At 34.3% G+C, this 17,161-nt stretch overlaps 2 protein-coding genes and 1 long non-coding RNA gene across 4 annotated transcripts in view; 1 reads left to right on the top strand and 2 right to left on the bottom strand.

Moving 5' to 3' along the window:
• LOC109584134 (uncharacterized) overlaps nucleotides 1–610 on the bottom strand; it is a 4,516-nt gene extending 3,906 nt beyond the window's left edge. For both annotated transcript variants that reach the window (XR_002185857.1, XM_019999741.1), the window contains exon 1: nucleotides 333–610. Coding sequence is in view for 1 of the 2 variants with exons in the window: in XM_019999741.1 (XP_019855300.1) it covers nucleotides 333–378 (46 nt within the window). In the remaining variant the exon portion in view is untranslated. The remainder of the gene's footprint in view (nucleotides 1–332) is intronic.
• A 9,291-nt stretch (nucleotides 611–9,901) lies between these two features.
• LOC109584135 (uncharacterized) lies at nucleotides 9,902–16,158 on the bottom strand. Its single transcript, XR_002185858.1, has 14 exons — nucleotides 16,105–16,158; nucleotides 15,952–16,053; nucleotides 15,698–15,828; nucleotides 15,332–15,390; nucleotides 15,212–15,293; nucleotides 14,573–14,794; nucleotides 14,304–14,455; nucleotides 14,124–14,241; nucleotides 13,937–14,010; nucleotides 11,607–11,690; nucleotides 10,735–11,550; nucleotides 10,553–10,673; nucleotides 10,358–10,502; nucleotides 9,902–10,109 (listed from the first exon to the last, which is right to left on the bottom strand). It is a non-coding gene; the product is annotated as an uncharacterized LOC109584135 (long non-coding RNA).
• Nucleotides 16,159–16,254: 96 nt separating this feature from the next.
• LOC109584128 (E3 ubiquitin-protein ligase TRIM71-like) overlaps nucleotides 16,255–17,161 on the top strand; it is a 1,828-nt gene continuing 921 nt past the window's right edge. The window contains exons 1-2 of the mRNA XM_019999736.1: nucleotides 16,255–16,340; nucleotides 16,388–17,155. Coding sequence (XP_019855295.1) covers nucleotides 16,394–17,155 — 762 coding nt within the window. The 5' untranslated portion in view covers nucleotides 16,255–16,340; nucleotides 16,388–16,393. The remainder of the gene's footprint in view (nucleotides 16,341–16,387; nucleotides 17,156–17,161) is intronic.

Genomic DNA, 17,161 nt, shown 5'->3' with positions numbered 1-17,161 from the left:
TAGAGTAGAATTTGCATCACGAGAGTAGGATTTTCATTTTGTATTTTCGTTGGTCGTTCGGAATCCTACTCAGTCTTGTTTTTTTTAATTTTTTATGTTTAGTACAGGGACTTTTGTCCGATTTTGGAGCAACTTTAAAAATTCATAAAAAATCCAAATTTGATTGCAATCAGCTAAAAATTTCTACGCAACATAAGTACATGTATATGCATTAGAAAATGCAATAAAAATTGTGAATTTTTTATTTTTCATTTTTGGGAAAATTCGGCCCATTACCATGTACTATAGTACAGAGACTTTGGTCAAATTTTGGAGACACTTCAATAACTTACCAAGTTGTGCTTTTGACAGTATTGACGTTATCTGTCTCTTGCTCATAGAACAGATCTGTTTATAGTGACAAGTAAAACAACAGAACCAGTTCTCTGACACTCTCCCTCTCCCTCCTCCTCCTCTTCTTGTCCTCCATCTTGGAATGTTGCTTGATGCTGGACTGAGAACAGGTGGAGGTCACGATAAGACGTTACCCCAAGAAGGAAACTCTCGTGGGACGAGTTAGCATCGTAATTTGAAGTAACGGTTTTATTCACCCAAATACAACTGGAATTAAAATTAAAATTATTAGCATTAGCATTTTAATTATTATTAATTAATTAATTTTTCAAAATGGCCGCCAGCTATTACATGTACCTGTAACTCAAGGAGAGTAATAGAAAACAATTTTTAATGACCATAACTTTAAAAATTTAAGTTGAAAGCAGCTCCAACTTTCTACACAGCATAAGGACATCAATATGTATCAGAAAATGTAATAAAAATGGGGAAGGGGGGTCATTTTTGGCCATTTTTGGACAAAAGCATGGGTAAGTTTTAGATTTTGGCCTATATTTTTAATGGTTGTAACTTGAAAAAATTAAGTTGGAATCACTCACACTTTCTATGGAGCATAAGAACGTCAATATGTATCAATAAGTATTAGAAAATATAATAAAAACTAGGCATGATTTTTAGCTGGTTTTCAGAAAAAAGCATGGGCTATAGCCTTGGGTATTTGACATATAATTTTTGAGTTACGGGAATTTAAAAAAGAGCTAACTTTAAAAAAAAAGCAAAGGCTACTCTTAGCTATAGCCCAGAGTTTTTTTCAAAAATTTGGCTTCAAAATCACCTCTAGTTTTTTTATTAAATATTTTGATACATTGCTGATTTCCCCATAGAGCATGCTAAGTGAGCTAAACAGCATGAGCTTCATGAACTGACACGTGCTACAATACAGTACATGGCATTTGAGCAATTTCAAAAAATTCATTAAAAATGAAATTTTGACTAGAATCAGTTCAAACTTTCTACACAACATAATTACATGTATATGTATCAAAAAAGTTATTAAAATGCATAAAGAATTCTCTGTTTTTATTTTTGACAAAATTTGGCCAAAATCCCAGTACAGGGTCTTTGGCCCAGTTTTGAGCAACTTGACAATTAATCCATGCACTAAAAGAAGCCAATGCCAAAATTTGTGGGGTATTCTGACAAATTGATGTCTTTATGTTATGTACTATGTAAAAAGTTATTAACAAACAATTTTTGAGTTATGAGCATTTTTTTAAAAAAGTTAATTTTCAAGTGTTTTTTTCTGATAATTAAATCCAAAATTACCATAATTTTTATTACATTTTTAATACACGTTAATGTTTTTTATGCTATACAGAAAGTTTAAGTTGAATCTGACAAATAATTTTTAAGTTATATTTTTTAAAAAGCAAATTGGAAATTTGCTCCAAAATCACACAAAATAGTACATGGTATTTTGTCAAAACGTAAATTAAAGGAATCCTGCATTACTATTACATATTCTGATATTCATGTACATGTACTTTATTTACATTTCCTTACTCTGTGACTGTGAGTAATGATGCTCTAGTCCTTAAGCTGATTCCGAAGCTGATTCTCATCTCCAAATGCTCTCCTCTCATTTTAGTCTCTGCCATCATACAGCATGTGGGCAGGTTGAAATGGATACTGTATAAACCAAGGGATAAACAAAGTGATGGACTGTATTAATGAGGGATCTTGTACCTACTTGGAGCAAGTAAAGGTTATTAGTCAGACCATAGGCCCAGAATATTAGTATAAAAAGAGAGAAGGAAGGGCAAGGTGAGGAAACTGTCAACTCATCATTACCGTACCACTCATGACTCCACGTGGTTAAAAGGCAAGGTCAACCACGCCCATGCCACGCCCCTGATGCTTGATACAAAACAATTATTTTGTGGTAAAAATTATATTTTTTGCCAAAAAAGTAAAAAATATTATGCTTAAAAATAAAATAACTTTCAATCCAAATTTCAAATTAGAGTCTGCAAGCCTTGATGAATTAAGATTGAGTAAAGCCTTGTTGGTATCTACAAAAATAAATAATAAATTATGCTCGAAAGACGGAAGTATTTTTATTCATATGACAAATAATTTCATCTAAAACAAACCTGAGTGTCAAGTAATCTTTCAAACTATTCTTCTTGATTTAGCACATTCCATTGCAATCCTACCCTCCTTGCCTTTTTGGAATAATCTACAGTACAATTTTTGATAATAAAACATCAGCTGCTACAATGCTAAGTTTACTTTATAAAATCATTTTGAGGAGCAAGGCGACAAAAAACGACTTAAGCTTGACTTACATGCATGAAATATTCCTTGCCATCACCTCACCAATAACAAATGATGGAATGAGCTTGAACATGATTGATACCCTGGAGCAAGGTCAAGCTCAACAGCTTTCTGCAAGTGCAAGGAAGCTAGCTGCTTTCTGAACTGGTAATGGAAGACCAAGATTAGAAAAATACCTAGAGTGTAATAATGATAATAAATTATTTTTATTCACTAACCACAAAGTCAGCATTGTAGGATTTGCTTCACGAATAAGTTTGAAGTATCTTTCTTTCCCCCTTTTTAATGACATGATATAGCATATTAGTCCTGTGTAAAATTTAATAAAATACCAATAAAAATACAAATCTATTAAAGCTGCATGTACAATGCATTCTGTATAACTTTTGGCTACTTTAATCAGTTTTCAAAAAAATTCATTAGATGAATTACAAAGATAAAAGCAAGTAACCACAAAGTTTGAGCACTTATTTCTGATAAAATAAAATTTTCAACACTTAAGGACATGCCATAGAATTAAAGCCCACAAAATTCAGCCTAAATTAAAGCCGCAAATTACCACCACAAAGCATGGTGAGCTGGAGCTGGTAAGCATTTTTTATGAGCTGACAGGCCCAAGATTCAACTTCAAAAATGATTGGAATGAGTTCAACCTTCTACACAACATAAGAACATGTATAGGCTTTAGAACAATGAAGATGACTAAGGCTATAAGTTTTGGTCATTGGCCCAAGTTTAAGCAACTTTAAAACTCTTCAAAAAATATAAAATCCAAGTTCCATTGGAATAACCCAAAGTTGATACACAACACAAGAACATGTATTTGCATCAGAAAAATTATAAAAGTGGTAAATTCTCAATTTATAATTCGTGCAATTTAGTAGCACATTATGCCTGTATTTAGTATACATGTATACATATCATGTTAACTGGTGGGCAACTCGCATTGGTGGACACGTGTTCATGCTTCTTGTCATGGACTGTCAAATCGTTAAAAAAGCTCAAAAAGTAGCATAAAGACTTGCACTATAGTACAGGGTATTTCAACAACATATATACATCATAATACAACACTAAATTAAAGTGACACAAATTAATAACATTATCAATTGTATCAGCAATGCGTTAATTAAATGCTAAAATTAGTACAAGTGTAATGTCTTGGTTGCACATTAGCTAATAGTCATTGGTTTTATCTACTAATTGTGAATACGGTTTGACCTTACATCCATTTTGTGTTAAATAAAGACGGATCTATAATATTGTACTAGTCCTAATGTTACATTGACACTGGAGTTCAATTTGGTTAAACTTTTAAAACATGGGTCAAAAGGCCAAATCACCACAAAAGATTAAAACAAAAAATTAAAACACACAAAAGCCTCAAATGAAATGTGAACACTAAGTCCCTTTAAACAGATGTTCAGACATTGCACATCTACTTAATAGTTCATTTACTTGTATTTACTTCTATTTTTAAAATAAAGTACTTGTATTTACTTGTACTAATGTGAAAAATATTCTCTAATTCAGAAAACTTAATTCATGTATTTTACTAACAAAATCATCTACTATCATGTATTGAAATAAAGAAGAGAGGACAAAAACACTTAATAGTTATTTATATGTTCGCATAAAACGCACTCATAGTACAGTAAATGAGTATTATTAAGTATTATTTAAGAAAAATGAGTTTTTCCAGTTTGGAAAAACTGCTACTGTCAGATTACTGCTAGAAGTGGATGGAAGAGAGAATCAATAGATGACGTCCTTGAGCATATGTGTTACTTGGCCACACCAAATTCAATTAAGGCATGGCTTAATTAAATACATGATTTTATTCTTCTACTTACAAAACAGAATCATGTATGTACTTGTATTTATTTTATCATAAAAAATCGTGTAAATGTTCATATATCGTCTATGGATGTGCAATGTCTGCAGGTGTTACTTCCTTTGTCCCATTACTCATTGTTACATGTACCACTAGAGATCTGTTGGAAGAAGCTTGAGACTGTACAGTAGTGTAGGTTATCAGAGGAGGGGAGGAGGAGGAACGGAAGAGGAGGAGCTGAGGGAGGTACTTATAGCTAGTGATTTGAAGAGTAAGAATATATAAAGTACAAATATATTAGAGACAGGAGGGAAGGGATCCAAGGGAAACTGATTGAGTTTATAAAAAAGATAGTCTTTTTTACACATTATGTAAAACATTAAAGGGCTACACCCTCAAGCCATGTCCAGACATACATTTACATAAATACAAATAGAAGTACTTCATAGTGATCTTTCAATAGCTATCATCTATAAATAGTACCATAGAGTTACAACATGTACTACTTACAAATACAAGTGCGTCAGTTCAAACTATCAATTGAAAAAAGGATGCTGACACGTGTAATGTAAACTGGGAGGTGATTTTATAGCCACTTCTTTTGAAAGTTTGAGTGTTTGAAATCAGGTTTTTGTAAAACATACCTTATTGCTAGAATTTCTATGAAATGTGGCTCAAAATTTTTGTGCATAAAAATGGCTTTTAAAAATTCACAAAGTCTTTTAATTTATTAATTTGTGTACCAAATTTTTGAGAATTAAATTGCTGTAGTTTTTCAAATTTGCAAAATTAGAGGCCACAGACATTTCTAGATACCATATAGCTTGAAATTTTCGTGGAATGTAAATTTCGTGGTTTTCGTGGTTATGGGGCTGCCCACAAAATTTAAACCTACGAAATCATTGAAGTGCCATCCCCTTACAGGCTATGTAAACTGTCAGCCACGAAAATTAAACCACAAATTGCCCTACTAGGAGCAAACCACAAAAATATCGACCTACAAAAATTTCAAGCTATACGGTATACTGGCTAATATTAATCATAATCATTGTTTAATGAATGCCATTGTTTTCTGAGCAGCACTAGTAACATTTGGTGATTGATTTTTATTTTTTTCTCTCTCCCAGTTAATAATAATTGTAGTATATTTGCAAAGTGCATTTCCTGATGTGAGCTCTCAAAAATGAGAGGAAAAGTGTTGGGATGATGGAGATCTACTTCACCAACTGGTGGTACATCAACTGGTGGTACATCAACTGGTAAAGAAGTGGTTGCTATTGGTGACTGAAATTACTATTGAAACTTACTATTGAAATAACTTAAGTAGACGGTATTCCCCATAATTGTACTAACTGAATAGCAGCATTCCAGCAGTTGTACATGAGTCTATACTAACAAGTATTGCTGTATCACTGTTTGATAAGTAATTTTGGAGGTGCTTAATATTGGGTGATTCTATTTGGTGGTATATTAGGAGTTTGATATAATAGTCATTGGCCCAGCATAAATAACATGAAGAATAAAGCAAAGGGCAGATTATATCTTTATGATTCAAGTATTTTAAAATTACAAACCACAAGAAAAAAATTGTCTAAATAATTTTCATTATGTTTATTGAAAATAGTTTAATACTCTCTCAGTTGATAATAACTGGTATCATGGTGTATGCCAGGATAAAATTGGTATATTTCCAAAGACATACATGAGAAAATCATAACAACAACCAGCTGTACTGTACCTGCTCCTCTCATTGTTTGTCATGTTCTTCTGTTGTATTATTACATGGAGTTGTTTTATGAGTTAATCAATTGTTTTATTTATTTTATTCACTGACAAAAATGGTATTATTTTTTGCTGCTATTATTGTCATCTAATTTATTATTGCATGTGCATAGTGTTACACCTCTTTTCAAGTCAGTTGTGTACACACATACGTGGTTGTTGTCTATTCAATTTAGTGCATCTGCGAAATGCGTGGGTGTGCTTACCTTCTAAGGATTCCAGATATGTGGGCTGGTAGCAATGAATCTAATTAACTGATCATAAAATGTTCTTAGAGAGCAAGTGTTGGGATGCTATTAGAAATAGAGATCATGAAGAAGCTGTTCGTTTACTACCATTAGTGAAGGAACCAAATAAAATTAAAAGAGAATGGGATAATGCTAATTTACTTCATTTGTCTTCAAGGCATGGCTGGTTAGATGTTACAAAAGATCTCATCACTAAATATCACTGTGACCCACAGGAAAGAGATGGTATGGATCGGACTTGTCTTCATTGGGCTGCAGAAGGTAATCATGTTGATGTGATGAGATATCTCATTGATGAGTGTCAATGTGATCCAATGACTGTTGACAGGTGGGGGAGGACATCTCTTCACTGGGCTACTGCTCGTTGGGGTAATTTTGCAGTTGTTGAATATTTATTATCAACAGGTAAATGTGATCCATTGGCTAAAGACAATAAGGGGGACACACCACTTAAATTAGCAAAGCAGAATAATCACACTGATACTCTATCTATCTTTAAGAAGTTTGGTGGCATAAAATCATCTCATCCAATTGATTCTTATGTTAACGTTCTCCTTGTGGGTAATTCTGGAGCTGGTAAAAGTACTCTTAGTCATGTCATCAATCACACAGCTACTGGTTCTATTGTTCTTGGTTCCTTTAGAAATGTTGGAGGGGTAGTGCCCTGTACTGCTGGTATCATTCCTTATAAACTACAACACAGGACACTCGGTAACATCATTCTTCATGATTTTGCTGGTCATTCCGAATACTACTCCAGTCACAGTGCTGTCATTGAGAATCTCTTACAAGGTTCTGGTGGTGTGTTCCTGATAGTAGTCAATATATTGGAGAAGGAACCAGTCAAACAGCTTCATCAGTGGCTAACAGTTGTCAGAAATGAAGCACAGAAAGCTCTTAGTCAATGCCATGTTATTGTAATAGTCGGTCATGTGGATGAGATAAGTAATCCTGTTGAAAGGAGAAGGAGAAAGGAAGAAATACAGGAGATTATTGTAAAGGAAAGGTGTGATAGTGTCTTCTTAGATTGTCGTAAGCTTGGTGGGAGTGGTGTGGATTCCTTCTTTAATAAGTTGTCTAGTGCCTGTGAGTCCATTCGTAGTACAAGTGGAAGGAACTTGAGTCTTTATTGTCACATGATGTATGGTCTACTGGAGGAAAGGAAAGAGAATATACTCACCCTCTCTGATGTAATGTCTGCTGGTAAGAACAATGATGATTACTTTATACCAGATAAGAGAGAAGACGTCTTGGATGTTCTTCATTCGTTGCACTCAACTGGTTTGATCAGTGTTCTTAAAAGTCAAGACAAGGTATGGGTTGTTGTGAATAAGGGTATACTGCTAACTGAGGTGAATGGGATTCTCTTTGCTCCTGAGACATTCAAAGAACATGTTGACATTGCTAGCAATACTGGTATTGTTAGTGTGTCTGGTCTGACTAGACTCTTCCCTAAATATGATCCTGACATTTTGATCTGTTTCCTCAAGAACATGGAACTCTGTCAACAAATGAATCCATCTTTCCTAAGAATGACAAACCTCCATCAGTTAGCAGTAGAAGAGGAGGAGGAGGGAGGGACAGAAAGAAGAGGAGAAAGGTTGTTGTTTTTTCCATGTCTTTTGTCTACTGATAGACCTGATGAGATGACTAGTCAACTGTACCAGTTTGGTTGGTGTCTACAGTGTACTAGTAAACATCATTTCTTTCCTCCTCGATACTTCCATGTCCTCTCATTACATCTTGCTTACAAAATGGCTCTACCTCAAGAAGGTGACAAGTTAAATCGTTACTGTACATTTTGGAAGAATGGACTTTATTGGTTTAATGGTCATGGTGTAGGATCACTGGTAGAGATTGTGGATGAGAGCCAGTGTGTACTAGTAATGATGTCCTGTGAGAAAGGTTACAGTGACAATATGGTGTCTCTAAGAAGAGATGTGATAGGAGAGGTAATGAGTGTTTATAAAGAATCCTGTCCCAGTCTAGAGGTAAAAGAGTTAGTTATTAATCCTAAAGAACTAGCCTATCCTGTGAATACACCAAGAGAAAGGACAGTGTATAGTGTAAAAGCTGTACTCTCAGCAGTAGTTGAACAACGACCATTTCTTGTTACCACTGGTACTAGACATACAGAATTAAAGGAGATCCTACCTGATGAATCATTATCAGATATTAGTAACCTGTCGCTATTAGGAGGACGTGATATTAAGGTAAGAATTAACACACACAAACTGTTTGATACATTAATACAAGCACTAATAATCAAAAGGTCATTCCTTAAAGTAATTTTATTTCTTATCAAATTACTCAGTCTTTGTCATAATTGTGGCCCGGTTGTCATTGTGTGGCTTTCACTACTAATAAATGCAATTACTCAGACTTACTACTAGTAATGTACACGTCTGTAAATTCATCTTTCAGCAATAAACCACTACCTTGTCAGTGACAAATATCAGCTACTACAATAAATCAGAAAACTGATGCTGTAGAAATTTTTGTGTTTCAAAATTTTGCTGTGATTTAATTATTACGTAATATGATTGTGTCGTGTAGCATTAAATGTGGCATGTAATTAATTATACATGTAATGAAATTCTATTCCAGAAATGTCCAGATAAACAGTATTATCATTACTATTGTATAGGAAGTGAGTGGAATAAAGCCTAATGTATTCAACACAAATGCCACTACAATAAAGCTAGGTATGTTAAAAATGTACCGTATTTCCTTAAAAGCCCGGGCGTCCGCTATTTCCTAAAATGGTATTTAGACCTCGAAAAAATAGATAAAAATAAAAAACTTTAGCCCAGAGCAGGGTTCAAACCCGTGACCTCATGCTTTTGACTTATGGAACTTCAGGCATAATCCACTAGACAACTGAGTCACTCTTAGTCTAGTGTTGCACATCTATAGTTCAATTCTATTGCTACCCAGCATTTATTGAATGCGGCTTCTATTTAAGGATATACGGTACTATCACAATTGTCAAGTAGTGGGAGTGTAGACTGTACAGTGTATATACACATTATTAATTATTATTTTTATAGATATTAAAGATCTTGATATTGTCATTAAAGAATTAACATCAGATCAACACTTGTCCTGTTCTGTATGGCACAGACTAGGTCTACAGTTAGGATTATATGATCCTAGACTAGTGGATATAGACAAGAAGAATAGAGGAGATCCAGTGGAGTGTTTCCGTGAGTGTATGTCTGCCTGGTTAAGAGGAGAAGATAAAGTGAGAGAGAAAGAAGGTCCCAGTTGGTCATCATTAGCTACAGCACTGGATACAATAGAAGAGAAACCCATTGCTAGTTACATTAGAAATAAATATTGTATATCAAAATAGTTGATTGACTAGTTTAAATTCTATGATAACTACATTAAGTATGTAAGTGAAAGCAAGCCCTGCTATTAAGACCAAATAAGCAAAAAGTGCGCCTGACTATAAATCAATAGACTGTATCAATAGAGTCAATTACTGTAGTATTAATAGAGTCCTTACTACGTGTATAATAGTAAACAGTACTATGTACCAGATAACTACCTGTCTGGAGGGTATGTGACACCTGTGAGGTGAGAAAAGCGGTAGAGGGTAAGGATGATATGCCTCACAGGTAGATATCTAATTTATACTATGATTTCATTTACCACAATGAGTCTAGCCCATGCCCTACTCTTATCTATGGCTTCAAACTACTTTGTCAAAAAGAATAGGACTGCTCTTATAATACAATGTACATGTACATGTAGTAGATGTATCATTGTTACTATAAATAGCATTATTTATCAATACTATAAATAGTATATCCTTTACCTCTGTTCCTAAGGAAGAATGACACTATGTCCAACTGCCTCAGTTCCAGTCCAGTCTCCAGTGCATTGAGAGGGAGGGAACATTGGTCCCAGCGGTTCAAGTGACACACCTCCTCAGCTACTGACGCACTACCATACATTAACATCTAATAATAATAATAATAATAATAATAATAATAGTTAATTAATTTATTACTTTTGCTACAAAATCTTCTTGTGATAAAAGGAATGCTGAAACTGATAATGAACTATCAGAAACCAGATAAACTGGTTTGTCCTCATTAGTGGGCAGGATCAACCAGTTCCGAAACAACAAACTAAAAAGGACATTATAAGACCACACCCATCAATTAATAATAATAATAATTAATGACTTACTTGGCTAATGAATAATTCTCTAAGAAACCTTATAAATTACAATTAAATTGGTAGTTTTTGGTTCCTGTTCTTCATTCCTCATTTTTTCCATTCCCATTCTTATCATAATACACTATTACCAATCCGTTATTATAGTGGGGGTACAATAGGGCGGAGTCACTGATCACATGACCTTCAGCTGGAGGGAGTATACACTGTATGGGGTAACTAGTGCTGGAGTGGGTGGGGCTTGATGACATGTCGTCCTGTTTTCTATTCAACGTTTAGTTTTTCTCATACTAGTAATACAAACATTGCTAGACTCCTCCCAGTCTCTGCCCACTCCTTTACCAAGCTACGCATCTCCACTAGGCATGTACCACTTGTCGTCTGAAATTGGTTTGACTGGTTTGTCGTGTTCTTTCGGTAGTTTAGAAACTTCACCTAGTATCAAGCCACGCCCCTCATTAAGATTCATCCTATCAATGTTTCACATTAGTCTACTACATTGCTCAGCAACGGAAAAATGGCCGACAAAAGGTCCAACGTATTTTGTTCCTTTTTCTCGTCTTGTCAGACCACCGTACCTTCATCTCTCTAGCTCATCCTCTTGGCTGATGGGCGGGTCCTGGAGCCGCTGGGTAGGCGGGACCCTCTTGGTCGACTTTTGACTGAAATTTTTAGAATAATGTGAGGAGAACATGATGAAATAAATCGTTAAATTGACAGCAATGATGTGGTGGGTTTTAGTGGAGACACAGAGTTTCATTAAATTAAGAGAGACTAAGATCTTATGAAATGAAGACAGGGACAGGGTTTGTAGGAGAGAGGGACCATCTAAACATGAGAAGAATAAATAGGAGGTATTTTATCATAAAATTGTAAACATTTACCTGGAGTGTTATAGCTAAACATTCTACAGTATTCCAGTGGATGAATGGCAGCAATGATCATAGCATTAGAGACACTGTAGACCACTGGATAATAATAATAGTAATTACTGTAAATCAGGAAAATTATGTGGTGAAAATTTTGTTTTCTGAAATTGTGCTGTGACTTAATTTTTACTAAATATAATTGTGTTTTGTATTACTAAATGTGGCATAATACATGTAACTGTATGCATGATCTAATTTTTTGCCAATTTCTAATCCTGAAAAATTGAAATCATAGTACAAATTTCCAGATGGTATTATCATTATTGATGATGACATGTACATGTAGCTCAAGGAGAGTAATACAAAGAAGTACATTGTATTTTTAAATGGCCATAACTTTAAAAATCTAAGTCGAAATCAGCTCAAACTTTCTAGATAGCATAAGGGCATCAATATGTATCAGAAAAATATTATAATAAAAACTACAAGTAATTTTTAGCCAGTTCTGAGAAGAAAGCATGAGCTATAGCCTTGGGTATTTAGCACGTAATTTTCAAGTTATGGGCATTTAAAAAGGTGCTAATTTTTGGGGAAAAAAGCAAAGGCTACTCTTGGCAATAGCCCATGGTTTTTATTCAAAATTTGGCTTCAAAATCACCCCTAATTTTTTGTTAAATATTTTGATACATTGCCGATTTTCCATATAGAACATGGCTAAGTGAGCTAAATAGCATGAGCTTCAAGAGCTGACAAGCACTACAGTACAGTGCATGGCATTTGAGCAATTTCCAAAATTCATTAAAGATCCAAATTTGACTAGAAACAGTTCAAAGTTTCTACACAACAAAACTATATGTACATGTATATGTATCAAAAAGTTATCAAATAGAAGAAATCTCTTTTTCATTCTTTACAAAATTCGGCCAAAATCCCTGTACAGGATCTTTGTCCCAGTTTCTGAGTAACTTGACATAATTAATCCACTAAAAAAGCTGATGCCAAAATTTTGTGGGAAATTTTGACACATTGATGTCTTTATGTTATGCACTATGTAGAAAGTTTGGTAGTGGGTGGATCAGAGCTGAGTATTTCTCAAGGTATTAAGATTAAGGAGGAACACAACAAAACGTACTGACACAATAGCCTCCTCTTACTGTCCATACATGTACATGTACCAGTCCAATGTATCTTTGTATCTGTATACATGTAGTAAAATGACAATTAAGCGTACATGTATTATACCTGTGAGAGTACATGAAGAGAAGGTTGTACATGTACATTTGTAAAACATAAATACAAATATATGTACTGTACATGTACATTACAATGCAGAATTCACATAATTAATAAAAATTGGCCAAAAACCATGTACTACAATTGTACATGTACACTGTATATTGGGAGTGATGTCAATCTTTCAGAAAATGGATGTACATGTACAATGTTCAAATAAAAGCCCGGGCATTTATTTCTTTAAAATTGCTTAAAATAAAATAAAGAAATTAAAACTGGGGTTTAATTGAACTCGGGATTCTACGATAATTGCACTCAGCTTAACAAGTTAGGCCATTTGGGATACTCTAAAGTCCATGGTTCCTAAATTGAGCACAATATCCATATCTATACTTGGAGATTATTAGTACCAGGCATTTTATTCAAGCCTGGCTTTTATTTGAACATTTACAGTACATGAGTACCTTTTAGCAAAAATGATCATAACTCGAATAAATTAAGCTGGAACCGGCTCAAACTTTCTACATAGCATACATGTAGGAATATCAATGTGTTTCAGAAAATGTAATAAAAATTGGGGGTGATTTTTGAGCCATTTTTTGGGAAAAACCATGGGCTATAATAGTACAGAGAATTTCTTAGATTTTAGCATATTTTAAAATGGTATTAACTCAAAAAATTAAGTCTGAATTGGCTCAAAATTTCTACACAGCACAAGGACATCAATATGTATCAAAAAAATTAATAAAAATTGGAGTGATTTTGGAGTCATTTTTTGGAAAAAACTATGGTACAGAGAATTTTTTCAAAATGGCTGATTCTTAATAATGGTCATAACTCAAAAAAATTAAGCTGGAATCTGCTGAAACTTTCTACATAGCATAAGGACATTAATGCATATCCAAAATTGTAATGAAAATTGTGGGTGATTTTCGAGCCACTTTTGAAGAAAAAATTATAGGCTATAGTACAGGAATTTTTCCAAAAAATGACTTATTTATAAAAATGGTCAAAAATTAAGCCAGAATTGGCTCAAACCTTTTACAATGTGTCAGAAAATGCATTGCAATGCAATAATTCCACTGAATACATGTACATGTATTTATACTAACTTTTTCTGGAGTTTCGTTAAAGTAACAGAATGCTTCTTAGACTCCCAAGCCATCTCCCTCCTTACTAAATGCAACTACAAACCAAAACAGGATCTATTAAACTACACATACATGTATAACTATATAATATGAAAATTACATGCATAATTGTACAATTCTTATCTCATTCTATATCTCTCTCACTCACTTTATCTGCAAGTTGTTTCTGGAGTTGTTCTGATATTGATGGATCCATCATGAACTCCTCTTGTATCAGTCTCATGTTTTGTGAATATCCTACGTAGCAGTATAATATCTCTACAAACCTAAAATTATAAGGATGACAAACAAAAGCAATGTAAGCAATGCTTTACTATTTTATGCTGACTTTTTGTTTCTTTGCTTCACCTGCTTCCAATTTCCTGTCTTGTTCAGCTCTTTGTTTAGCATATCCTCAATACTGTAATGAGAGACCTCCTCAATATCATCAGTAGTAGTATCAATCCTTCTCTTGATGGGCTGAGCATCACTCCCAGCAACCTATGCAACAAAGATAACAATATCTCGAAATATGCACAGTACATAAATATAAATGTATGATATACATGTAGTACTACTGTACACATAAATGACATAAATTTACTTATGTACATGTACCTGTTCTAAAAAATTAGTATTATACACAAAGACATTCCCATGCCCTCCACCAGTCAACAGGTACTGATCATCATAATGTCAATGATATACAAGAGACTTGACCTAATGATTGTCATGAGTGCCTAGTGACCACATAACACAACCTTCCTCCTTCAGACCAGACAGAGAATAAGGATCAGTTAGTTTGTGTATTTCTGCTGATCCATTATCAGACTACACTGACTATTGGAAATATAGAAAGAGACGAGAGAGGGAAAGGAAGAGAGAAAAATGGAAGAAAGTGGACATAAAAGGTAAAAGAAAAAAGATGCATAATTATATACATATGGTACATGCGCATTGATCTTTGTTTGGGTCAGTTTAATTTCTTATTAGGTTTTTGGTATAGTTTATTTCACAAGAACTTCGTCACTAAAATCATCACCTTATTTTTATTACATCTACATGTACATCTTCTGATACAATAATTAATATAAAAATTATCAATATCTTTATGCTTTGTAGAAATTTTGAGCTGATTCGGGCTTGAGTCTTGAGCATTTTTAAAATGTGCCAATTTCTGAAAACATAATAGGCTATAGTCAATGCTTTTTTCAAAAAAAATTACATTACATGATTAGGGAAAATACACATGGTAACCTGAATCAGTATCACCTCCACCAGTAGTCTGACTGCATCCACATTACCCATTGTACAGAAGTCGATCCCTTCACATCTGTCCCTATTATAATAATTAACAAATACAATGAGGGTATATACTTGGGTGACTAGTCATTGGTAGTAGTACTTCACTGGCATTATTACTGATATATATTAACCTAAGGAATAGAAGAAACAATTGCATACATGTACTTGTATATAAATAAAATTAGTTCCAGAACCAATGTTGCACAGTATGATTCATAATTAAGGCTGGTTTACATAATGATGCATAGTATCCAGAAGTGTTGTATACATAAATGGCAGGGTGCATCAATACGCCAAGATAGATTTATGAGTCTATTCTGACATTTTGACACACATCCCCATTTTTGTCTATCTACAGCACTTCCAGTCGCAACGCAAGTAAAGAAAAAGCAATCCGCCATTAAGTAAATTAGCCTTTAATTTCCATCGTCCCCTTACCTATTTTGAAGTCTATTTATGATTCCTTCGCTAACAACTCCATATTACTCCAAAAACTCCACCTAACTACAGCCATACTAACAAACAAGTGAAACAACGCTTTACACATCATCACCCACTTGTCACTAACACTAGAAGAACAGCTCATTAATGAGTGTGTTACTATGGTTACTGAGATGACTAGTCTCGCCCCGCCCCTTCGCTTACCTGCGGAGGTAAGCGAAGGGGCGGGGCGAGACTATGAGATGACATACCCGCTAATTATTTGATACAGTCCTTTTATTTCTTCTATTGAAGTTTATCAGCTAGTTAGATCAGAGACTCATCTGACACTCTTGTAGACTAACATCATTAGACTAAAATTTAAAAGAATTATAAATAATTTTCAATTTCCTTAATTAACTTACCTTCAAAGTTCAAACATTTTGACACGTGGTTATAGTATACTATACCGGTAGCATAGATATTATAATATCTATGACCGGTAGGTTCTAAAGTTCAATACTTCCGTAATCTTTAAATGCGGGGGTGTTAATGTTAGCAACAAACAAGGGCGGGGCTGATGAACAAGACGAAAGCAGAGCATAGATATTAGAGTATAAAGCCTCCATTACCTATGAAAGTTGCAGCAATCACAGTTTAAGTGAGTTAGATATTATTAGTTGACTAAAAATTATTCCATTTTTATAGGCAACAATGGCAGAAAGCACAAGTCCAGCTATCACTATGACTTGTGAGGTTTGTTCAGAGTATTACACTGACCCCATCATGCTTCCCTGTCTTCACTCATTCTGTAAGAAGTGTCTAATAAAAGCTAAAGAGAAGCAAGGTGGTACTGGTACCTCATTAAAGTGTCCAACGTGTGACACTAGCGTTAATTTACCTGATGGTAAAATTGAAGGCCTCACTCAAAACCTTTGGCTTGAACACAAATCAAAAGAGGCCTTGATCAAAAAGAAAATTAGTAGCAAGGAAGCAATATCATGTGACAAATGCAATGTTGATGATTCCAGTGATGCAGCTGTTGTGTATTGCTGTGATTGTGGCCAGTTTCTGTGCGATTATTGTAAGAAAGGTCATAAGCGAAGCAGGAAAGAAGCCAATCACAAGTTGATCAATCTAGAAACAAAGAAATCTATTGAATTGCCTGCTATTAAGCATGAGGCAGTTTACTGTGCACGACATTTAGACCAAAAGCTGACGTACTATTGCAACGATTGCAATAGATTGGTTTGTCAAATTTGTCTTAACGTTAAGCATAAAAGTCACAATTACAATGATTACCTTGATGAAGGTGACACAGCGCGTAAAGCATTAAAGGAAAGTGTTGCTAGTTGTGATGGAGTCATTCCTCCAGTCACTGAAGCTATTGCTAATGGAGAGAAGATGCTAGAGCAGATAGCAACACGTAAAGAAGAAGTAAGGCAGGAAATCAAGGAAACGTTTGAAGAGCTTAAAGCTGCT

The sequence above is a fragment of the Amphimedon queenslandica genome, unplaced genomic scaffold, assembly GCF_000090795.2.
Source record: "Amphimedon queenslandica unplaced genomic scaffold, v1.1 AMPQUscaffold_13243, whole genome shotgun sequence".
NCBI classification, from domain to species: domain Eukaryota; kingdom Metazoa; phylum Porifera; class Demospongiae; order Haplosclerida; family Niphatidae; genus Amphimedon; species Amphimedon queenslandica.
The sequence above is the reverse complement of the archived record's forward strand: the minus strand, read 5'-3'. Positions and strand labels throughout refer to the sequence as shown.